This window comes from Capra hircus, chromosome 21 (assembly GCF_001704415.2).
Source record: "Capra hircus breed San Clemente chromosome 21, ASM170441v1, whole genome shotgun sequence".
Taxonomy (NCBI): Eukaryota; Metazoa; Chordata; class Mammalia; order Artiodactyla; family Bovidae; genus Capra; species Capra hircus.
Genome location: NC_030828.1, coordinates 7036750 through 7061120, shown reverse-complemented (window position 1 = coordinate 7061120; position 24371 = coordinate 7036750). Strand labels below are relative to the sequence as shown.

General features: G+C 51.8%; 1 protein-coding gene across 1 annotated transcript in view; it reads right to left on the bottom strand.

The window, feature by feature from the left end:
• IGF1R (insulin like growth factor 1 receptor) overlaps positions 1-22615 on the bottom strand; it is a 304928-nt gene extending 282313 nt beyond the window's left edge. Inside the window, exon 1 of the mRNA XM_018065947.1 lies at positions 22478-22615. Coding sequence (XP_017921436.1) covers positions 22478-22571 — 94 coding nt within the window. The 5' untranslated portion in view covers positions 22572-22615. The remainder of the gene's footprint in view (positions 1-22477) is intronic.

Sequence of the window (24371 nt, the reverse complement as noted above, 5' to 3'; positions counted from 1 at the left end):
TTCTGCAGCCATTATCTTAAAGCACGTCTAAACTCCACTCTTCCCCCAAAGACACAGGTTTGCTATAGATGGCACTAACACTCTGACCATCCAGAGACCACCACCAACTCATTCTGCCAATGGAGCTTGTCTCTGACCTCCAGGATGGCCTTCACAGACGACAGAAACAGGGCGCCCCAGTTTGCGCAAATAGTTCCCAGAGAAAACTGCAATGACAATGTAAAGTTCACTGGCTGAAGGGAAAGGGAAGCTAGCTAGATTTCCAGAGAGAAGAACACGCTGGCCTCAAACACACAACACGAGAAACCAATTAGCAGAGCCCAGCACAGAGGGGCTGCTTGTCAGGTGTGTGCACAGCACCTAGGTAGCAGAACAAGCGGCACGTTTAAGAAGCTGGTGCTCCCTCTGCTAATTCAAAACGCCCTGCTTCCAAGAGCTCTCTCTACACCATCAGCAAAAACTGGAACGATTTCTTCATCGGCCAGAGGTGAGGCAGGCCTGTCTAACTGCACCAGAGCTTGCACCTCGCGTGGGAGGATCCAGCAGTCACCACCTGTTTCAAAAGGTGGTATTTCCAAAGATGATGTATAGGGCTGTACTATGCTGAGTGGCACAGTTGTGTCCTACTCTTTGTAACCCCATGGACTGTAGCCCACCAAGCTCCTCTGTCCATGGAATTCTACAGGTAAGAATACTGGAGTGGGTAGCCATTCCCTTCTCCAGGGGATCTTCCCAATCCAGGGATCGAACCTAGGTCTCCCACATTGCAGGGGGATCCTTTACCATCTGGGCCACTAGGGAAGCCCAAGAATACTGAAGTGGGTAGCCTATCCATTCTCCAGAGGATCTTCCCAACCCAGGAATCGAACCGGGGTCTCCTGCATTGCAGGCGGATTCTTTACCAGCTGAGCTTCAGGGAAGCCCATGTGTAAGGCTACTAAGAGCCAAAGGTCTTCGTGCTTAAAAAATAAATAAATAAATCACTAAAAACTAAAAGTCATACCCAGGGATTGTGTACTCTTTCCCATTTTTTAATCGTCGAGAGAGCCCCCCAAAAACTAGAGATAGAGAGCTGTGATTCCCCCACTGGATGGGCAGCTGAGGAAAGATTTTCCTGCTTATGATCTTTAGGAAGAGTCCCCCAGAAGAGGGGCTGTTTCACCAATATATCAATTAACCAGATTGTGTAAAACCACGTGCCCTCCAAATAGATACTATAGACTATAACCCCAAGGAAGGCAGACAGCAGCACCTTCACATGCTCCCAAATACGAACGCAGCCCAGTATCTGCAAATAACAGGTACTAAACCACACAAGGGGAGCTGGACATTAGGCATTCTACCCAGAAACTGTCGTTCACCTTCATGAAAGCCCAGATCAAGTTATCACTAGATACCTGCTTCAGCTTTTTAGACACCTGGATTTGGGGGCCTGCGGGTAGGGGGTCCATTCACCACAGATGAAATGATTCTGGGACGAGAATTAGTTTACACAGTCAGGACCCCTTCAGTGGCCAAGATATCATCCCTTAAAGCTGAAAAGGTTGTTGTACTTCTCAAAATCTTGTGACTTTTATCTGCGGCCCCACACTCATTTCATGGAAAGGGTTGGCGGGGAAAGGGGAACTCTGACATTCCATCATTTTCTTGATTACTTTGGATCTTTCTCCCTTGTTGCAAGAATTATAAACACTCCCACTTCTTTTATATTCAGAAAGTGTCATTTGTACCCGAGTAAGTCTTTCAAAAATAAACATTATGAGGGAAACAGCTGCATTGTTGCAAATGTGTGTGCGCACTAGCAAACTCACTACTGCTTGGGTTATATTCACACACTCACACCCACCATAAAGCTAAGAAGGAAACTAAAATGTCACCTGTGCACTTCTGGGCAGATTAAACTGGAGTTCTTTCGATTTATCGCCTTCATACAGCCTGTCCAAACAAAAAGATCTCAAGAATTCCTTTGTAACAGCCCAAACAAGAGCCTAAACTTGCAAAGCTATTTTTCAGAGCTCAACAGTACAACAACAGGAAGTAGAACTTCTGGGCCGGGGATTTCGCTATTTACTTTTTCTTTCAATGGCTGCTTTTAAACGAGAGAGAAAGTGTCCACAAGCATTACAAATCCTGGAAGCTATGAATCAGGAAGTGGGAAATGGTTGATGCTGAAATGGCCAGCCTGAAAATCCTGGCTCTTTCATGTCGTCAAGTCTCCAGAGCTAGGAATTTCAGAAATCTTAGGCATTCTGCATTATTTTCTGAATCTTAAAAGAACCAAGATTTGAGCAAGAAAGGCCAGGGAGAATTAAGCAGTGAGTAAGCCCCTAACCTCTGGCTCCGTGCCCCAAGCAGCACACATACCTTGCCCCCATAATTGAAGGTTCAGTGGGAACTCACTGTCTACAAACGGGGTTTTGTTTATGATGCTGCTCCAGAGAAGCGGGCGCGGGGTCCTGGTGGGCACAGACAGCTGGCCTCACGCCTCAGCCCCCTCATTCCCACCCGGTGTGGAGCCTGCAGCAGACCTGGGACTAAATATTTCACATCTCAGAATACCCAATGGTTGATGCATACGGTCACACTGGTTTTCAGGGAAGACTCTACCTGACAGAGGCTACTACATCTGAGTAAAACTCAAAGGCCCACGAAACAGAGTTGCATGAACACTTTCAGATGTCAGAGTTGAGCGGGGCATCGCTCCTTCACCTGTTAATTTCAGGGCACTTGAGCAACAGTGCAGGGCTCGCTCTCCACAAAGACACCCTACGAACGTCTGCACAGGTGTTTACTATGCTGATCCGAGGGGGAAAGGCCACACTCTCATCCTCCCTGCGAAGGTCTCCCTCCTTCCACGACCCAACCAGAATGCCTTCCCATTCCAAAGCCCTCACAGTCCGAGCACCAAAAAGCTGCCAGGGCTTGGAAAACATCCCCAGTTACTTTCTACAGGGGCCAGACACATCACCTCCACTAGCAAGCTGCTTGTCGTGATGCATTTGAAACAACGCTGACCTGGGGTGGGAAGGAAAGGAAGAAACAATGGACCTTTCTGCTTATTCCCATCGGACGTGATAACCTGAGAGGCCTCTGTCTGGTCCAGAAATGAGTAACTCCGGCAAGTCAGACAGAGCTGAATCAGCCCGGGACGCAGTGTGATGGTAGTGGTTGGACGGCGGAGGGACCAGCCTCTCCCGTCTCCCCCACCAGACACATCCCAGCATCTCCCCAAAAAGGCTCTGGACTACTTCACAAAGACCAGGGGCCGCCAGCGTATTAGTTTAACTTACCCAAGTAAGAGAACCGGTTTTCATGGACTGTTTTTGCCCGTGAGACTCCATCACGTCCCTCAGTCTGGCCTCCGAGAACCCCCGACACCAGCCCCAACCTGCCCCCAGCCTCACCCTCCGCCCCCAACCTCCAGCCTGTTCCCTGGGCCACACCACACGTGCTTCAGCCCTCACCCAACTCACCCCCAGGCTGAGTAAATCCTGGTCCTCCCAGCACCTCCTCCAGGAGGCCCCAGGACCTCCTGCTGGGCTCCCACTGCCCATGCCCCCGCCCACACTGGTCCTGTTCATCACGACCCCGGTCCGCTCCCAGGAGAGTCTCTCTGCAGCCACATGGCATGCCCTTCCAAGGCAGGGGCTGCTTCCGTGACACCTCCCTACTGCTGGCACGTCCCTGAACATCCAGACACTCCAAGTTGTCCCTCTTCAACTTCTCACAACCAGATGCTCTCTAACCTTCGAGCCCCTGATCCACCTGCTCACCCCCTCTTCTCTGCAGTACAAGCTTCACCAGACCCTTCCGCTCCACTGCCCACATCCAGGCAGTGCCCTGTCTGCTTTCAATGGTGCCCAGGGTGGGCCTGGCATTGGAGAGAAGGCCAAAGGCAGTGCACAGGGCCCACCACCCTGCCAGGAGCCAGGGTGCCCCCCAGGCCTCAGGCAGCTTCCGTGAAGGGTGGCCGGGAGGCGGCAGGAAGGTGGGTGTGAGCGTTTCAGCCCCTGCCCCTGTGGGAGCCGGGGCCAAACCCTCAGAAACTGCTCGGCCCTGTTTGCGGTCCTGCTCCCGTCAGTCTACCCGGACACGTGACCCTCAACCTTTCTCTGTCTTTCCATCCAGAAGAATCCACAGCTGCCAGGCACATACGACCCTTGGGGCAACTTTCTGACCAAGGCAGGAACGAGGTGGCAAATCAGACTTCAATTCAGAGCTCAGGGTGGCGAGAAAGGGATCGTAAGTTTCCCACAAAAGCCTGGCCCACGTTCACTGAACATTCAGACCAGTGGTCCAGGGAGAGTTCTGCGTGGAGGGAAGCAACCCTCACAGGGGCTCGTATCCCCTTTACTGAAACACGCCCCGATTTCAGGCAGCGGAGGCTCCAAGCAGCATGCCGGATCCAGACCGGCAGATGAGAGCGGTGAGCTGAGTCCTGAGGAAGGCTGACCCCAGGCCGCGGCCTGCACACTCGGGATCCTCCCAGCAGAAGCCTTAAGACACCTCATCTGTCTCTAAACTGCTCGCAGGATTAACGGGAAGGCTTGATCGATACCGATTTTACTGTCATGGGAATGACTCACCCTTAAATCCTACCCAGCTTAAAACTCAGCTGTGAACAGAAACAAAACAACATAATAGCAGGGTCAGATTGAAAATAGCAAGTAGGACTTGTAAACAATTCATGCTTATAAACAATTAACAGTCACCTCCCCAGTCATCCAGCCTCATGGACGTGCTGAAAGGGAGATCCATCCCCAGCACGTCCCCAACCCTTCACCACTGCTGGAATCATATTCACAAAACAGACCCTGGGGCGGGGAGGGGGGGGGGCAGTCAAGATGAGGGCCTCTGAACCGCATTCCATCCCATTGAAAAGGTGAGTCCTCACCAAGGAGCTGAGCTTTCAAAAACTCAAAGTGAAGCGGTCCTGGAGTACAACTGCCCACTAGGAGCCACAGCAGAGTTCAAAGGCAGCAGCTCCCTCGTCCAAAACTGGCGGAAGCGGGGTGGGGTGAGATTTCCCAATAACCACGCTCCTCTCACGCAGCACCCACTCTAAGAAAAGCCCCCGCGTGCCCAGAACACCACCTGTACATTTCACGCCTCTGGCCAAAGCATCGGAAGCCAAGTGCGCTCAGGGCCATCTTAAAAGCGTCCACGTTTAGGTGCTGGGTTTCCCTTAGTTCTTCCAAACAAACCCAAAGCCAGCTCTCAAAACTGACCAAGAACTTAAAATACATGTATGTTACTCCATTGTTATGGAATGCACGTCTGTGTCCCCCGAAAACTCATATGCTGAGGCCCTAACCCCCCCCACGGGATGGTATCAGTGAGGTCACGGCACCTCGGGGCGGGGTCCCACCGAGGCAGGAGCGTCCTCTGGGCTGGAAGACCAAAGCGTGCTCGCCTGCCTCCCTCTGGCCCTACGTGACGCCGCCACGAGACGCCGGCCATCTGCAAGCTGGGAAGTGCACACTCATCAGACAATGCCCCTGCCAGCACCTTCATCCTGGACTTCCAGCCTCCAGAGCTGTGGGAACTAAGTATCTGCTGTTTAACCCCCAGCCTGCGGTGATTTGATACAAGAGCCTGAGCCGATGCAGACGTCCCCCCCAGCTTCGTGAGAGCGCATCGCCACGCTGGGGAGCAGTACCCCACCCTCTTGACACCTCCTCCTGCCCGGAAGACGAGAGTGGTCACTCCGGCTGACTTCCGAGACGCAGAGAAAGTACCAGTCAACTTCCACGCCCGGTGGAGCCGCCCGCAGCGAGATTCCTCCCATGGGGCCCACACGGAGAGCCTGCTCAGCTGAGCGGGGTGGAGAGGACTCCCTTCACCGCCAGGCGGGCTTGCCTGCCTCCCACTCTGGGTGGAACAAGGCAGGTCCAGGCCTGAGCCCCGACTCCCAGTTAAGCCAGAGGGTGACAACTTAGGACCAGAAACAGGCCCAGAGAGCAGCTGCGGGTGTGGGGCAGGCGGCCCGCCTGGACGGGCAGCATGTGCCCTGGCCCTCAGGCCACACCCCGGAGCCTCTGCTTCCTCCTCTGCATTGAGGAGACGCGCCCACTCAGGGCTCGCAGGGGTCAAGCCCTTTCCTTCAGGGCTCCCTAAGTGGCGGGGGAGTCCACGAGCGGGAAGAAATTGAGCTGTCAAGGCAAATGAAAAACTTCTAGTCTAATCAGTGAGGGAATCAGATATCTAAACAAATCTCTCTTCTGGAAAAATAAGAAAATGAAAAAGCAATTACACGTCACATGGCTGATTAGTAATAAATTTCATTTGTGGCTAGATGGCACGGGAGTCTGACTCCTGACTTGCCTTCCCTGAAAGGAAAAGTGCCACCGGAGATGCTCTCTCATTATGGCAAACAGACCCACCCCTGGTGGCTCAGTGCAAAGCCACACTTTTTGGGGACGCCTCTCCTGACCTCACACAGCCCCTGAGCTCCCGGAGCACCTGTGACAGCCCTCGCTTGCCTCCGCCACCACGGCCACCACGCGTGGGGGCTGGCTTTTCCGCTCCTGCTCTCCCGCACGGCACATACTCAAGAAACCAGACTTTTTGAAACTGCAGTAAAAATAAACACAGCTTGTTGTTGCTTAGTCACTAAATCGTGTCCAGTTCTTTTGCGACCGCCGTGGACTCCTCTGTCCAGGGGATTTCCCAGGCAAGAGCACTGGAGTGGGTTATCATTTCCTTCTCCAGGGGATCTTCCTGACCCAGGGATCGAACTTGGGTCTCCTGCACTGTAGGCAGACTTGTCACCATGGGGCCGCCAAGGAAGCCCCCTCGAACCCTCTTTAAATGCACAGTTCAGCATCATGAAGTACATTCACACTGCGGCACAGACACCCCGCCATCCATCCTCAGAACTCTTTCCATCTTGCACGACCAAGCTTCCAAACCCATCAGATGCTAATTCCCCATCCTCCCCTCCCTCAGCTCCTGACACCCAGCATGACACTAATTCCCCATCCTCCCCTCCCTCAGCTCCTGACACCCAGCATGACACTAATTCCCCATCCTCCCAGCCTGCTACTTTCAGTCACTGTAAATGTGGCAACTGTAGGCTCCTCATCCACGTGGAATCATGTGGTGTTCGCTGACTCGTGACTGGCTTCTTTCACATAACATAACGTCCTCCAGGCTCATCCTGCTTGTAGCACGTGTCAGAATCTCCTACCTTTTTTAAGGCTGCATAATATTTGATTGCTCATACGGGCCACCTTTTGTTTAACCAATGGACACTTCCGGCTTTCAGCTTCCGCCAATAATTATTTCCTGCTAGGAACATGGATGTGCAAATATCTCCAATTCCCTGCTCAAGGCCTTTGGGCATATGCTAATGTAGGACTGCTGATCAGACTGCAATTCCGTGTTTAATTTTTCGAGGGACGCCCCCACACTGCTTTCCATAGCAGCTGCCCCGTTTACTTTCCCACCAGCAACGCAGAACGGCTGTACCGTCTTCACACCTCTGCCAACACCTGTTATTTCCAATGTTTGGATCATCGCGGTCCTCACGGACATGAACTGGTGTCTCACTGTGGTGTTTCCTTGTATTTCCCTAATGACTAGTAAGTGGCTCATCTTGTCCCGCGCTTATTGACCCCAAGGAATAGCTTGTAAACCAAAGGAATTAATTCCTCCCGCTAAGAAAGTGCTCTTGTGAATTGTTTCAAGTTGGTTGAATAAGGGGTCTGGATTCAAAACACTTCCCTAGGAAACACTACCATTAGTAACAGCCCCCTAATGAGAGCACCCAAGCCTAGCTAACAAGCTCCCGAAGCAGGACTAAGCCTGATCTCCAGCCCAGGAACCAGAAACCCTGCACCATCCCAGGGAGCAGAGCAAAAGGGCAGCTCCTTCTCTCCCTCCTGGAGGCGGCTCCCCGACAACGAACTTACTAACCAGGCACCACCTTCCCCCAAGGCTCAGATGGCAAAGAATCTGCCTGCAATGCTGGAGACCTGGGTTCAATCCTTGGGTTGGGAAGATCCCCTGGAGAAGGGAATGGCTACCCCCTCCAGTATTCTGGCCTGGAGAATTCTATGGACAGAGGAGCCTGGCGGGCTTACAGTCCATGGGGTGGCAAAGAGCTGGACATGACTGAGCGACTAACACGCTCACTCTCACCTTTTCTGGGGCTGGCTCCCACCCTCGCTGAGACCTCTGGCAGCCGGGACCCCACAACACACGTTCTCACTTTTTCCAGTATTTTGAATATTTGAACTAGTGTTTTTGGATAAGTAGAGTCACGTGTTTTGGATCTGTGTCCTAAATGCAGGCGGGGCTATGACACCCCCCTCACTTCTCAAGCAGACCTTTCTCCTCAGAAGGCCCCCTGGCCCCCGAGCCACTCCCGAGGAAGGCAGAGAGCAGGGCTGTACACGCTCCATGCCACTGCGGAGTGACTCACTGTCCGGTGAGCCCCAACGCCTGGGCTATCTTGGGCTCGAATAACTGCCTCTCCTGGAGGAGCATGTTCCACGTCCTTCCCCGGAGGCAGCAGGGATGACAGGAAGAGAGAGGAACACAACAGACAGAGGTGCCTTCTATCCCCAAAGACGAAAGGCTGGAGCCAGCGCTCACGAAACTCCTCTAAGTCAACGGAAGCTGCTAGAGTCTTGATGTGAAGGTCACAGAAGGCGAACGCTGCTGAAAGCCGAACATCAGAACCCATATGCCCCAGGGGGGCACTGATCACTCTTTAAGGAAGCAGACAACTTTTAACGTCTGTTTCCTCCATCCTTAATAACAATAACACGACTAACCCGCAGTGCAGATGACAGGCACGCCATTCCAGGGAATGTAGGTTCATCTGCCCAGGAAATACTTGGACTTGTCCTCTGAAATGGGTGCCATTAACCAACTCCCATCTTGCAGACGAGAAGACTGGGGTACAGAAGGGAAACAAGGTGGCCAGGCACAGCCCGTCAGTAGACGTCTCATTCGACGCAGAGCCCGAGCCGTTCAGAGCCTGGAGCATCAAAGACAAGCGGGGAGAAGGGTGTTCTGGACCCAGCAGAGGCGCGGTTTCCGCCCGCAGCACGCGGACACAGCGCCCCTTAGGTCTGCTTGCTCCTACAGGCGAAAGGGATTTAAAATTTGGAAGTCAGCACACTGAGCGCAGGAAAGTAGCCCCAGGCCTCCAGGCGACCTCCGGAACTGGCGTTGTTTGTTTCTAAGGCTATTTGTCCAGTGGCAACAGTTGCAGGAAGGGCAGCAGGAATCTGCCAGCACTAACCACCTCCCCCACCCTGACCCCTGTGAAGGACCAGTGACCGCTTCTCAGGGGAATAACGATGTGCCGGTCGAGTTCAAAACATCATCAATACGCGTTCAAGTTAAAAAGCACCAGCAGCAAAGCCTGGAGCTGGACACCTAACTGGCCTCCCGTTTCCAACAAATGAGCCCACCCTGCTCCGGGCGGCCAGCCTCCAACCTCAGGCCATGGCCAGGGCCCAGCACGCGGCTCGGAGGGGACCTGGGGTCGCAGCAGGGCTGGGTCCCTGGAAAGCGAGAGAGCAGTGCCCGGCGATGCACACGCAAGCGCACCAGAGGAGCTTTCCCTTTTGTTTCCACAGAAGAGGAGTGTGTCTGGAGGCTGTGCGGCCCCCCAGGTTCAGCCTGGCCCTCTCCTTCCCCGGCACCTCCGATGTCCCTGGGTGTTGCTCCCGCGGCACCCTTCTGATGGGTCGGGGTGTGACCCGGCCCCCAGGGCCCCCCTCACCGTGCCTTCACGGGGTCACCAGCACCGACCCGAGCGGCCCCCCACATGCCCCCTAGGAACACCCTGATGCTCACAGGGCTGAGCCCTCCCCTGGCTCTCCTGTCTGCCTCAGACTCCAGCGGCCCTGCCCGCCCCCTGGAGCCTGTCCCAGGCCACCCGAGAGTCAAACCTTCAAGGAGCATCGAAGTCGGAGTACCCGCTTGAGCTCTTCAGCAGCTTGACGCCCCCCACCCCGGCTGCCCACCTGTCTCAGGAGCTCAGAACATCACAGCAAGTGCAGGAAATGGGGCCAGTCCTCCAGGGAGAGGCTGCCAGGCCACCAGGGCCTGCAGAAGAGACAGATTAAAACAGGCACCTGTTGGACGCTTCCTACGAGCCGGTCCTGCTGGGCACTTGGGATGCAAGACTATCCCTCGTGGAGCGGCAAACCGCAGATGGGGACACTGAGGCTCCAGTGTCTCCCTGCGCCTGAAGGGGCTGCCTGCGGCAGGGGGCCTTGGACAGGGAGGGGGTTCAAAGGCAGAACGCGCCGTGAGGAGGGCAGACGAAAGGCAGGCGTCGTGCTGGCTTGTACGGATGGAGCTCACCTCCACCCTGTTCAACATCTGCATGGTGCTTTCCAAGACACTCTTAAACAAGCTATGCCTGAAATTAACGTGCCAGGTTCAAATGGTTACGTTTCCATTTATCTGCAAGAAATATCCCACCAGACTAGAGTCCTTAGGGTATGAAGCTTTCAAGGGTAATCTCTCAGGTGTTAATTACATTCAGGAGACCTATTATTCCATCAACTTCTGGGGGATGCAGGGTGCAGGCTTCCAACCTCAGTGGCCCCACAATGAGGCCGCCAGAGGCCTCGTCCACGGCCCTGAAGGAGAGGGCACACTTCAGTGACAGGAGTCTTTAAGGTGAGCTATCGTCCCCGCCAGGAGTCAAGGCAAAAGTTAACTGGCCTCGTCAAGGAAACCATGCAAGAAACAGCAGCCCCGCTCAGTCCAGCCAGACCTTCTGAAGAACCCCGTCTCTCTGCGTGCTGTCTCGGGATCTGAAGGCGGGAACCGCCGCGAGGAACAGCCTGGACGTTCGCAGTCATTCGGAGGGGAAAGTGTCAGGGTCAGGAGTGGCAGAGGGAGCCCCACGGACACCCCGCCTGCCCCGCGGCTTCAGGCCGAGCCCAGCACGCCACACGGCGGGACCCAGGCTGCTTCCAACAGGCGCCGGCTCCATGTGGCCTGCAGCCCATCCCGGACACAGCCGGTGCTGAGAGAGACGCGTTCAACCCTCGAAGGGCCTCCCCGGTGGCTCAGCAGTAAAGAATCCGCCTGCAACATAGGAGAAGCAGGAGAATGGGGTTCTATCCCAGGGTCAGGAAGACCCCTTGGAGAAGAAAATGGAAACCCACTCAGTCGTGTCCAACTCTTTGCAAACCCATGGACGCAGCACGCCAGGCTTCCCTGTCCTTCACTCTCCCGGAGCTTGCTCAAACCCATGTCCATTGAGTCGATGATGCCATCCAACCATCTCACCCTCTGTTGTCCCCTTCTCCTCCTGCCTTCAATCTCTCCCGGCATCAGGGTCTTTTCCAACAAGTCAGGTCTTCGCATCAGGTAGCCAAATTATTGGAGCTTCAGCTTCATCATCAGTCCTTCCAATGAACATTCACGGTTGATTTCCTTTAGGATGGACTGGTTGGATCTCCTTGCACTCCAAGGGACTCTCAAGAGTCTTCTCCAACACCACAGCTCAAAAGCATCAATTCTTCGGCGCTCAGGTTTCCTTATGGTCCAACCCTCACATCCATACAAGACTACTGGGAAAAAAATAGCTTTGACTAGATGGACCTTTGTCAGCCAAGACAAGATGAAAATAAATGTGTTGTTCACGTTGCTTCAAAGTGGAGGGGGCACGGGGGACTGAGTGTGTCCTTTAAGAGGGCTTCTGTTCGTTGAGGTCTCCCTACGTGCTAGGCACTGAGGCATGAGGTCTTCCTACGTGCTAGGCACTGAGGCATGAGCTCAGAATTCAAGGATAACCAAGGTGCCGCTCGCCTCCCTGACCAGTAGAGAGCAACAGGCTGGGGACGACGCACTAACAAGGGTATAAAGAGATCTGTGGGGCCATCCAGCCAGCAGGGTCGAGGCCACTGGACAGGGAAAGCTGCAGCTAATTCTGAAAGGAGTCTGCCAGGGCGTGAGCTGGTAGTACAGTTGTATCAGAGGAGGAAATAAAGTTGCCAAGAGCCCCTCGGCACAGGGGCTCCCACCTGCCAAGGCAAAGAGACCTGAGTGGGTCCAGTCTGTTTCAGAAACAGCCAGAGCTGTTGTTCAAAATGTCTCAGGGGATGGCAAGTTGCAATCCTCTATCAGAGAGCCAAACCAATGACTTCCAAATTAAAACTAGCCAAAAGCAACCACAGAGAGATGAGCCTAACACTTTCTAAATGAACCACCTATCCACTAACTTAGTGTAGCCTCAACTAAGGAAGTGAGAAAGCAGATTCTGAAACTACCCAACGAGTAGCAACCAAATACAGAAAAATGTCTAACAAAATACAACCAACATGAGACCCAACAGCAGCAATGAAAGTGTTTGTTACTATTCTCTGTCGGGATTTCTGGCTGGTGAGCACCTGCCCAAGGGGACACATATTAAGAATGATAATTAAAGTCTTACCACATATTTTAGTAGAGCAATGGGAAGTTTTTCAAAAGGAATCAATAGATGTTTTAAACCTCCAACCTCGAAAGGAATATTTCAGAAGTTGTCACTTATTAAAGTCCTGTAAAAACATCTTAAATCCCAACCTGTAAAAGGTGCCCTAGATAGATACAACTTTGTCAAAAGTTGCTCACACCACTCAGGGAGACCCAAATTCGCTCAAGCTAGTTCACTGATGCAGCAGAGCATCCTTAATTGAAAACCATATCCCAACAGGTCCTACAGAAGCCTGCAGTCCCCAGTTTCCTGCAACTGGGTTCCCAGGAACCTAAGCCAGACAGAGGGACCCGTCTTCATCCTTAGGCACCAAAGAGGCCGAATTTCCTTGCTGGCCACTAGATGGCGCCTACGCATTGGTGAGGCGGACAAAGCGCACGCTGGACACTTCTTGGGCACCAGCCGAAACGGACAAATGATTAGAGAGAGAAAGCATGGTAGACCTCTGAAATGGACGATGCACTGTAGGCACCGGCCACTGTTTAATGAAAAAGGTAAAAAAAAAAATCACATAACTGTTAAACAAGCAAACTGCAATCCTGTTAAGTAAGCACCATAGCAAAATAAATCCTCACGACAGAACATTAATTGAGCACCTACTATGTGCCAGGCTCTGCATAACATTCAAACGACAACGGAAGCCCGACGTCAAGTGCATCCTGTATTTCTGGCACTATCCAAACAACAACTCTGTTCAAGGATGCCGTGCCCATTAGAGCAGTAGCAAACCAAAGCTGGAGGGCTTAGGATGTGCCAGCCTAAGTATTTGACGTATGCATCAGCTCACTTTTCGCTTTTAAGAATAAACGTCTGGAGTAGGTTCTATTAGAATTATAACTTTACAGATGAGGAAAACTGAGGCACAGGAAGATTAAACAATTGGCTTGAGGCCTTAGCTACTGAGGAGCTGAGATTCAAACCCAAGCCCTCTGCCTGCACTTCTCTCTACGCCCTTGTAAAATGACAACAGCTCGGGTCCCAGAGAAAAACCAATCACTGCTAACCGGCACAGCAGAGGGTACGACCTCAAAAGGAACAGGCGGGAAGTCAGGTCTACAGAAACGAGGGTAATCAAGAAAAACTTCATGAAGGAGAAGGAATCTGTGTTAGAAATTAAAAGATGGCATCTCAGATGAACTCAAACTCTAGGAAGGTATTTGGGGAACAGGAATTAACTTAGCGTCCCATCTTTACACAGTCACAGTCTTGTCCTTATTTCACAGATCTGAAACCTAGAGTTTTGTTTGTTTTAATGAAAAAGAGATTCCAATCCCAATTTTTCTGACCTTTTCTGGCAATATCAGTAAAGAGGAAAAGCACTCCAGGCCTTGAATACAGAAGGAGCAAAACATGGAGCCAGGAACGGGCTTGCTTACTGTAGAGCCAGAGCCCACTGATAGAGTCCTAGGAATTCACACGGGATCCCTACAGCAAAGTCTCGGTAGGAGCGGGGTACAGCCCAGGACAGGGCCCTGGGACTTGAGTCCTGGACCAAAGGGCAGCACCACAAAAGGCGATGCTGATAATGTGGTGCTGGCAAGCCCATCAAAGCAGAGGGAGGGTATTGGAGTCAGAACGCCCGGCCCAGAGGCCAACCAAGCATCTCCTCCAAGAGTCCCTGCAGGTCTGGACGGGACCAGGGTGGAGCCAGAAATGGGCGAATGAGAACAATTTCAAGTGACTCAGGGAGGAAGAAAGGAAACATTTAATAAAGGAGTCTCCCCAGAAAGGGGCTGATGAACAGAAATGTAACTAGGAATTCCATCCTGACCCAACACCACTTGTTGTTGAAAATCTTACTGAGGTAATGCTAGACAGAAAATCCCAAATATACAGTTCAACCAAGTACAACAGTGATAACAAAAGAATTTCCTGGGATGAAACTATAACATGTTGTGATCTCACATATTCCATGAACTCATTATCCACAGAAATCAGACAACAGAACTAAGGAAGCCCAACAGCAGATCCTCCTCTGCCTCTGGTCTCCTGATCGTTTGTCTTCATGATGGTCTGTGTTTCTCTTCCAAACTCAGAGTCTGAGCTACTGGTAGGTATTTTACCCCACTACTGAGAGACCCCCAGAACTTAGCAGGGGAGAAGAAACACAGGACAACGCTGATAATAACGGCACAACTGCTGAGGACTTTACAACCTAAATAGAAGTAACAGCTGCTGACCTAAGAAAACTGTTGCCAGCTGGTACAGGCAAGGAGACCACGGACCTCCCCCCTGTTGCCAGCTGGTACAGGCAAGGAGACCACGGACCTCCCCCCTGTTGCTAGCTGGTACAGGCAAGGAGATCATGGACCTCTCCCCTGGGCTCTCTTTCTATGCTTCTTACTCCTCTCCAGGAGGTTATTATAGGTCAGTTGGATGCTTCCAATTTGGGAAAAACTGTTATAAACTCATCTCTCCCTAATCATCATCAGACTTCTCTCCCTCAAACTGTTATTAACTAAATTTTCTTAACTCAAATTGGCACTGTCTCATTTACTTAGTCAATGTGCATTTCTAATAATTGATTTTTATAAAGACAAACCACTGACTATATTTTGTGTGACAGGATAAGCTCAAAGTAGGCATCCAAAATATCTCAGGAAAGTTTTAAAGTTCTGCTCTATAAAACATTTACGCTTTAAGACTGTCAACATATATTTGCTCTCCCGTGGTCAAGAGTAATTTAGAAAGCAGTATGCATATACCTGAATCACCAAACTGACAAATAATTCCACAGCCAGTTTAAAGAAAGTTAGTGCCAGCTTTAAAAAAAAAAAAAAGGCAGCCATACAAACGTATACAAAACAACAATAATAATGTATTTGAAACTGTCAGAATTTGGATGAATGGACGGAAATACACACAATTTTGAACAAGTGGTCTTTTTTGTTATATAACTATTACTAAAGTAGATGCTTGCCTTGATAAGGGGACTAAGAGGCTGAGGAGTAGTGTAAAAAATAAAGTTTCAAACCCCAAGAACTTTCTGGACTAGGAATAAATTAAGAATAGGATACTTTCTAAAGTCTTTAAAAATATAAATGCTTAAAATAAAATAAAAAATTAAGACTTCCAGACTATTATAATGTGAACAATTTAAAGCCGGCACAGCTATCTCAGCTACATTTGGGGATGCCCATCATACGCACACACATCTTCCCTCTGTGGTTAGTCACCAATCTATTGCAAATAAGAAAGAGTGGGCTTTAAGACCATCAGCCACCAGAGGCGGGTCACTCAGCTCCATGGACACACCCCCAGCAACGGACCAAGGAGCCATCGCCTGCACTGACCAAGGAGAGGACAAACATGGGAATAGGGCAGTCCCTCCAGCCTGTCTGCCTCTCCCCGTCATAAAGAGCTGCAACAACACACAGTGACAGTCACTGCACGCAGGCATCCATCCCCCACCATAAGAGAAACTGCTTTCTGCTGTGTTACAGTGAAATCTGAACTCTTCTAGTCCATGAAGAAAAAAGAAAGAAAAATGAAAGCCTTGCTTACTAGTTTGTTTCTTTAGTGTTTTAAACAAACATAGAAAGTCATTTCTACGTGTGCTTAGTCACTCGGTCGTGTCCGACTCTCTGCGACCCTGTGGACTGTAGCCTGCCAGGTTCCTCTGTCCACGGAATTTTCCAGGCAAGAATACAGGAGTGGGTTGCCATTCCTTTTCCTGACCCAGGGATTGAACCCATATCTCCTGTGTCTCCTGCACTGCAGGCGGATTCTCTACCTGCTAAGCCACCGGGGGAGCCCAATTTCTATGGTTTGACTCGTATCTTTTTACATGTACGTAGGATAGTTTATCACATCAGAACATAGTTTTAAACTTAAAGAAGTGAAGTCGCTCAGTCATGTCCAACTCTTTGTGATCCTATGGACTGTACCCACCAGCTCCTCTGTCCCTGGGATTTTCCAGGCAAGAGTACTGGAGTGGGTTGCCACTTCCTTCTCCAGGGGGTCTTCCCGACCCAGGAATCAAACCCAGGTCTCCTGCATTGTAGGCAGACGCTTTTACAGTCTGAGCCACCAGCGAAGATAGGCAAACTTAAAGAACTGAGTCCAATAAGTACTCAACATGTATTTATTTAGGAAAAGAGAGAAAAAGAAAATCTCAATTCCAGTAAAGAAATATCAATATTTCCTTCAGATTTTGAAATTGATCAACTTCATAAGCCCTGAGTGAAGCTGGCATAACTGGGAAAAGTAGGGGATCTTCAAAACTGGTATTAGGGACTTTACAACATGAGTAGAACTGACGCTTTAAAAGTAAAAAAATAATTTAGTCTTCATAGTTCAAAAGTTTCAAGATCAAAGACCCTGTTAATATTTTGAGTCAAATATAACCTAAACAATTTAACAAAAGAAACAAACAAACTTTATCATGCCCAGGGAGTATACATCTATTGAGATAACAACTTAATCTGTTTTTAAAGATCTTCTGTTTACCAACCATTTTATACCAACCATATGCCCTTTCCTAAGAACAACCAGTTCTTTCCAGATCCTTGGGGGTTGGGGTAAGGGTGACACATTTCAAAGCTTTAATGTTTCCAAATACTGAAAATCCTCCCCAAATGTCAACAGGTCTCAATGTGCAAAAACATTAGGACTTTTGACCACCCACCACGCCCCCGACCCTCACCCCTGCCACCTCTCAGTCTAAGCCAAATCATTTGTTTACAAATAACTGGAAAAGCTCCTCTGCATAATCAGATGCCACACACCATTTTCAAGGAGAGGTCAGAGTGCTTCACTCATAATTCAACTTGTTGCCTTTAAAGCGTTTAGAATTTTCCTTCAGAAAATCGCAGACAGAGAAATCAAGAAACTATATCCCAAGCATGTGCAACCATTATATATTTAGTACAATTGAGCGGCGTGCATCCTTGGGCTCAGATGGCACCTGTCATAAGTTGGCTAAGAACAGCAGTTCAAACAGGTTGGCCCACGGGGCACAAATCCCTCCTCCGTGAACTAGGGTTGATTTTTTAAATGAGTTTTGAAAGCAAATTGAAAAAGAAAAATCACAACCGAGAGAGAAACATGGCTTGGACATTTTACAATTAAAAGACATTTCAAGGTTTAACTGCCTCCTCAATCTCATGCTTTTAAAAGCAGCAGAGCATTTGAAATTAAACAAGGACTTACAATTATGAGAGTTCCCTAAAGTTTTCCAGAAAGCTAACTAAGCAATGCATAAATCCAGAAAAGCTTTAAACTAAGTCCCACCCACCTTCCTTACAACTTAAAACGTGCCATACAACATTCTCGTGCACACCTGTGACTCCTACTGAAGTTTTGGCAAATGGTAACTATGGCACTGCCCATTTTTAATCACAATTGTCAAACTAATGTCATACAGGAGGCAGCGCAGCAGATCGAGATGGGTGACTGACAAGTATATCACAGCCTGCCAGCAGCAATGCAATACAAGGCAGGCATTCAGAAGGCAAGCCATGCCACGCATGCCTCCAGAAAAATCAATAACATTGATAGGCTTCCTATCTTAAGTCTATAGAAATGTTTTTAAAGGGCCTTTAAAATGTTGTTTCAGAACTGCATACCCTGGGCCAAGTCTGAAAAAGATCTGAATTTTCAAGAAACTCTGTTTCACGCAGGATTATGTAAAATGTCCTAAGAACAAAAGCGAAATTCTCTCTGTACAGGCATCATGTAAGGCAGTGTCCAGCTTCCATACAGCAGGTACTCAATAAGTGCTAGCTGGATTCAGCTGCTTCTTACAGCACATTCTTACAAAACAAATGAAACCAGATTTAAAAGGAAGCTACTGTCCCATGAGGGCTCTCCTTGGCAAAACTGGAAGACAGCAAGTGAAAATGATACAGTTGATATTCATTACTGCCCTGATCTTGCAACAAGAAGAAGAACAGGAATCATTTTTATTAGTAAACTGAGCCTTACACAAAAACCAAAAACAAATGTAAACAGTTATTCTTTAGCTATTTTCCTATTAACAGGCTAAGGTGAGTCTGGATAAAGGCAGACCAGTTTGAAAATAAAAATCCCTCTGCTATGGTTTTAAATATTTTGATAAGAAATTTTAATTTAAAAAATATAATCACTGTGTGTCTAAAAAAACTTCTGCATCCTACAGAAATTCTCTTTCCTGCTCAGGCTCTGCAACTATTTAAGAAATAAAACAAGTAACAAAGAAAAGAGAGAAACAAACAAACAAACAAAAAAAGCCTACTGTATTACAATGAGCAGTTCTTAAGTTTTTACTACCAGGGTGGTTAATATGGGATATCAAAAGAGACAGTGGAAATTCTTTATCATCTTAAAACATTACATTATTTCTTTGTTGGAAAAAAATAGGTAAGAAAACTGGAATACAAAACGCCATCAGACTCAGCTCCTAAACTCTAGTCTTGGAAAGACCAACGTCGTTTCAGATTCAGTCAAGGATTTCAAGGATTTCAGTGTCACTAGTGAAATCTGACTTTCACTACCAGCACTTGCATTTCTTTTAACCCAACCCCTTAATCCTTCATGTGAGCTATTCCTAACCAAGGTTCTTTTTTCCAGTCTGTCCTTTCCTCCTGTGGCATTCAATCTCCGCTGTTATAGCTTCAGTGATCAGTTTGTAGTTCATGAGTCTAAAAAAACTCCATAAATTTTAAAAAAAGGAGACACCAACCTGCTGGACAAATTTACTTAATAATTTTAATCTATCAACAGATTCTATGTTCAAAGTAACACAATACATTCTTTTCAACCTTAACGTGTTTCTTGAAAGAAAAACACCTTTATTGGGATATAATTCACATACCATAAAAGTCACTAATTTAAAGTACACAATTCAATGGGTTTTAGTATTTTCAGAAAGTTGTGCAACCATTACCACAATCTAATTTTAGAGTATGTTCATCACCCCTAAAAGAAGCCCGTACCCCCTCCTTCCCCAGCCCTATGCAACCATGAATCTACTTTCCGTCTCTATGGATTTGCTTATTCTGGACTTCACATAAATGGAATCATACAATACGTGGTCTTTTGTGACTGACTTCTTTCACTAAGCATGATGTTTTTAAGGTTCTTCCAGTCAACCTTAGCATATTTCTTAATGTTGGACTTTTCTAATCCTTCTGACAAATTAAACATATAACCTTCTAAACTTCAAACCCACACCCCACCCCTCCACAAAAGTACCCTTTACTTGCTATTTCCCTCTAGAGAGGCTAAACTATAATTTGCTATTTAGGTTCTTTCCAAACTTCTTATTCTGGGATTCTTCTCCTGGTAATAAAACAACAACTTCTTTAAACACCCATCTTTCACATACCTACATTTCCCTGACAATAGGGTATTACTGTGCCTGGGGCAGAAAGATGACTGAATCTTTTTAATGAGACGGCCACAATACCTTTAAAGGGCACACTGATTGTTTTTTTTAAGCATCATATTATTTGGCTATCACTCCTAACTTCCAAACCTCCCTTTTTTAGATGCACTGTTCACAGTACATTGATACAAAAGTCTTTATAACTTCGTCTGCTTCAAAACGTATAGGTTTTCCAAATTAAAGGTTTTTTTTTTTAATCATCCCTACTGCTATCACACTCTGAGAGAAAACACTAATCCCTAAATAGGCCAACACATTATTAATCAACAGCACCCCAATCTTTATTATATTATATTAGAGAGTCAAAACAATGCTTGTCTTTGATAGGAGCCGATGGTTTTATTTCTATCAGAAGTAAGAGTTCCAGCACCTTTTGGACTAAGAGCTGAACACATGCTGAGCATACCATTTACTCCTGAAAACTTCCTAGCTATAGGGAGGGGCAGGTTGTGAGTTAGAACTTCAACAAACCATAATCAGGAATGGGGCACCTTCTGGCCATCCATCAAGTTTTCAGAAACCAACTATTTGCAAGGGATCCTTGAGCAAAGTTTGGCATCTTGTACTATAAAAGTAGTTAAAACGCCCCTTCCTCTCCTGCCTGTTTTCTCAAGAAAAACAAACAGAACAAAACACCTTTCACAAAGAGTATTTTTCATCAAGAATTCCAAACAAGACATCCTATTTTAAAATCCCGGAGTCCTGCATCGGAGAAGCAAGGCCAACCCTGGTGTTGTGAATTTCAGAACTTACTAACATTAAATAAAACTAGAGACACGACACAGTTCAACAACATGCCGTAATAAAATGGATTAACTCTCTTGTGTCTCCTGAACTATATTTAGCTTCCGAAGGCTAGAAGCCCCCCTCTGTGCCCCCAAACACCATCTGTGAGCCTTAGAAGGGTGCCGAGAGCCTTTCGCCCAATCCAGCGTGCGGAAACTTCAGAAACAAAGAGCAGGAGAGCTCAGATTTGTGGAGGGTCCGGACTCAAGGCGAGTCTTACTCCACGCAGTAAACACGCTAATCCTGTAAAAATCTGCTCGTACTCCGTCGTGAACGCATTTCTTACAAAACGTTTAAGAAGGGTTTGTTTATACGAACAGTTTTTCCGAATTGCACCTAAGACGCGGCCAGGCAGCCCCCGCTGCCTCCTGACTCTCCCCCTCACTCTGGAAGGCGCAGTCGTGATTTTTCAAAGTTAATTGGCACCACCTGCATACACTCGGCAAACATTACTCACCAACACGCCCTCGCCGTTCCCAGCCCCAGTTCTGTGCCTGCATTTAAACTTTATAATCGTGCTCAAGATACTCTGCCGTCGCGAATGGACCAGCAGAGCCTCCCTTTACCGTTTGGAGAAGAATGGAAACCCCTCCTCTCCCCGCTCCACATACCGCGGGGCCCTAAGTTTTCTCTCCCCCGCTCCCTGCCCGTCCCTACCCCTAGCCGACACCACCAAAACAAAAGCTATCAGGTTGCAAGCGGCAGCGCGTGGAGCGATATTGCTTATTAACTCTGTGCAGAGGAAGCGCGGGCGGGGGGTGGGGGGCGCGCAACACAACTCGGGACACGAAGCCCAGGCCGGGGCCGCACGCCCACCGCCGCGGAGCCCCGCGCGACCGAAACCGCGACGCGGGCCACCTCTCCCCGGGGCACGGTGTCCCTGGGAGGCCGTGTGGCTGCGAGCACGTGTGTGAAAATGCACGTCGGCTCCGACCACACACCCACTCCCGCACAGTCGGAGGCCGCCCTACCAACCCTAGCCCCGCCGGGACGAAAAGAGCGTCCACGGGCCGCTATAAAACGGGGAGAAGGGGCCCCCAAACCCTCTGAACTCGGGGTCTGGACGCGCTGTCCGGAACAGCCCGACTGACGACGAGCTCCCGACTTCGCCTTTTTCCAGGGGCTGCACCGTGGGGTGCGAGATCTAAGTGGGAACGCTCCCCGCGCCTCCAGCCGCACTGAGAAGCCCGGGGAGGCCGGAGAGAGCTGGCGACCCGCCGCGGATCCGGCGAAAGCGACAGGGAACCCAAAGAGCCCCAGGGGCCAAGCGCGGCGAGCGACAGGAGGTCGCGCAGGAAGGAAACCTATTCCGGGGCCGCGGGGCCTCCCCGCCGGGCACCTCCCACTGGGCACCTTGCATCCCCGGGACCGGCGGGCTGCCCGCTCCCACCCCCCGGGCACCGAACCTGCCCCAGCCGCGAGGGCGCCGCGCGAGCTGTCACCGCCGCCTGCGCGCCGCGTGTCGGGAGGCCCCGCGCGCCGGGAGGGGCGCGCGGTGCGGGCGGCCGGGCGCGAACTTCCCCGCTGGCGCCCCGGGGCCTGGCCCCGCCGCGGGCCACCGAGTAGGGAGCGCAGCCCAGACAGCCGGGCCGCGGGGCAGGGCTCTCGGGACCGCGGAAGGGAGAGCCACCGAGGCCCTTCCCGCGCGGGGATGCGCCGAGCCCGGGGCCGCGCGGGCCTCCGAACCAACGACCTGGGCCCCGGGGCTCCCCCCTCGGCCTCGCGGCCGAGCCCCTCGGCGCCCCGCCCCGCGGCCCCAGGGCCCGGGAGCCCGACAGCTGCGACGGTGGCAACTCGGGTTTCGCAAACAGGGCGCAGCCCCTCGGAGGAAAAGTTCCCGCAGTGGCCGCGGGCGGCGGGCACATACTCACTTTCTCCACTCGTGGGCCAGAGCGAGAGCGCGGCGGAGAAAAACAGGAGTCCCCACAGCGAGGTCGGGGACCCTCCTCCGGAGCTAGACTTCATTCCTTTTATTTGGGACGAAATTCCCCTTTCTCAAAAAAAAAAAAGGGGGGGGTGGAGGAGGAAAAGAAAAAGTCTCCGAGTCTTCGTCTCCCGCCCACCTCCAAAAACAAGGGCGAAGGCGACACCACTTCCCGAGGCGGCGCCGGCCGGGGGTCCGCGGGGAGGCGCGGACGGGGCGGGCGGTGGCGGCGGGCGGCCCTCAGCGCCGGCAGCCGCGGCCCAGCGCTCGGCGGAGTCGGGAACCCGGGGCGCGCCGGGGCGGGCTGTCTGCGTCGTCGGCCTCCATTTTCAAACCCAGAGAGGCAGGAGGGAGGAAAAACTGCGAAGAGAAGGGGGCCAAGCCCGGATCCGTCTTGGCGAAGGAAAACAAACCCGACCCCAGACAGAGGGGGAGGCGGCCCGACGCCCGAGCCTCCGCGGCGGGAGGGCGCGACGCAGTTCGCAAGACTGCCCCGGAGCCCGGGTCGCGGGGGAGGCCGGCCGGGGGCAGAAATGCGGAGGAAAAATGAATGAGCCGCTCCCCTCCTCCTCCTCCTGCTGCTCCTCCTCCGCCGGGCTCCGCTCGCCGCCGCCGCCGCCGCCGCCGCGAGCTCCTTCCCAAATCCAGGACACACACAAAGCGGCGGGCCGGCCGCGCTCAGCGCTCCCGCCGCCCGCCCCGCGCCGGCCCCCGCCCGCCGCCGGCTCGGCGCGGGGGCTCCGGCTCGCTGAAGGTCAAAGCCGCGGCGCGCCGTGGAGCTCCCCTCGCGCGGGAGGGGCGTGGAGGGCCCGGGGGTCTGCAAGCTCCAGGCACGGGCGCGCCGGGGCCAGGCTCGCCGGTGGCGTCCCTCTCCCTCGCCCGCCGCTCGAGTTCGCCTGGTGCGCTCGCTCCTCCTCGGGTTGTTTTTTTTTTTTTCCCTCCCCCCGCCTTTTTTTTTTTTTCCGCTCAGCGGAGTTAATGCTGGTAAACAAAAGCCTCAGCCCCGCCGCGCCGCTGCCGCCGCCGCTGCCACACACTGGGGCCTGACGCGCGCGTGCGCTCGGGGCCGCGCACACACACTCACACGCGCGCGCGCACTGGAGCGGCCACAGCCGCAGCCCCGGCGCGCGGAGGGCCGGGCCCCGGCCGGCGCGCGCCAAGAGCTGGAGCCCAGGAACGCAGGGACGTGCGGAGCGGAGCCCCGGCGCGGGCGGCTAGGCGGCAAGGCGCCGCCCCCGCGCCCCGCCCGCGCGCACCGGCTCCCGCGCGCGCGCGCCCCTGCTCTCACCCCCACCGCACTGCGCCGGCCAGCCTGCACGCGCGCGCCCCTCCCGCAAGACTCCAAAAACAATGCCCCCGGCGCCGGGCCCTGCCCGGCAGAGGAGCGGGCTGGGGAGCGGGGGAGGGGCTGGGCCGGGCTGGGCGGGGAGCGCGAGGCCCGAGAGGTTCATTGAAAACAACAACAGCGCGGCTGGAGCGCGCGTTGCCCCGGTTCTTGAAAAGCTTCATTGTGTCTTGCAGCTGTTGCAAAATAAATAAATAAGTGCGTGCATGCGGCATTTTCTCGCAGCCGGCTGGAAAGCTCGAATGTGGCGGGAGGGGCATACCTGGGAGAAAGGAGACGCCCCCCCCACGCCCCAAACCAGGCTACTAAGCGGGCACTTTGGCTCAAGGCCGGGACGGCCGCGGCGTCGCCCCAGGGGAGCCCACAGTCCCGGGACTCGCGGGGAGCCAGGGGGAAGGGCGCGGCTCGGGCCCCGGAGCCCGAGGAGACTGCCCGCGGGGGCCCGGAGCGGGCGTAGGGGGGCCCAGACGGGCCGCCCCGCGGGCCCTGGGCGCGT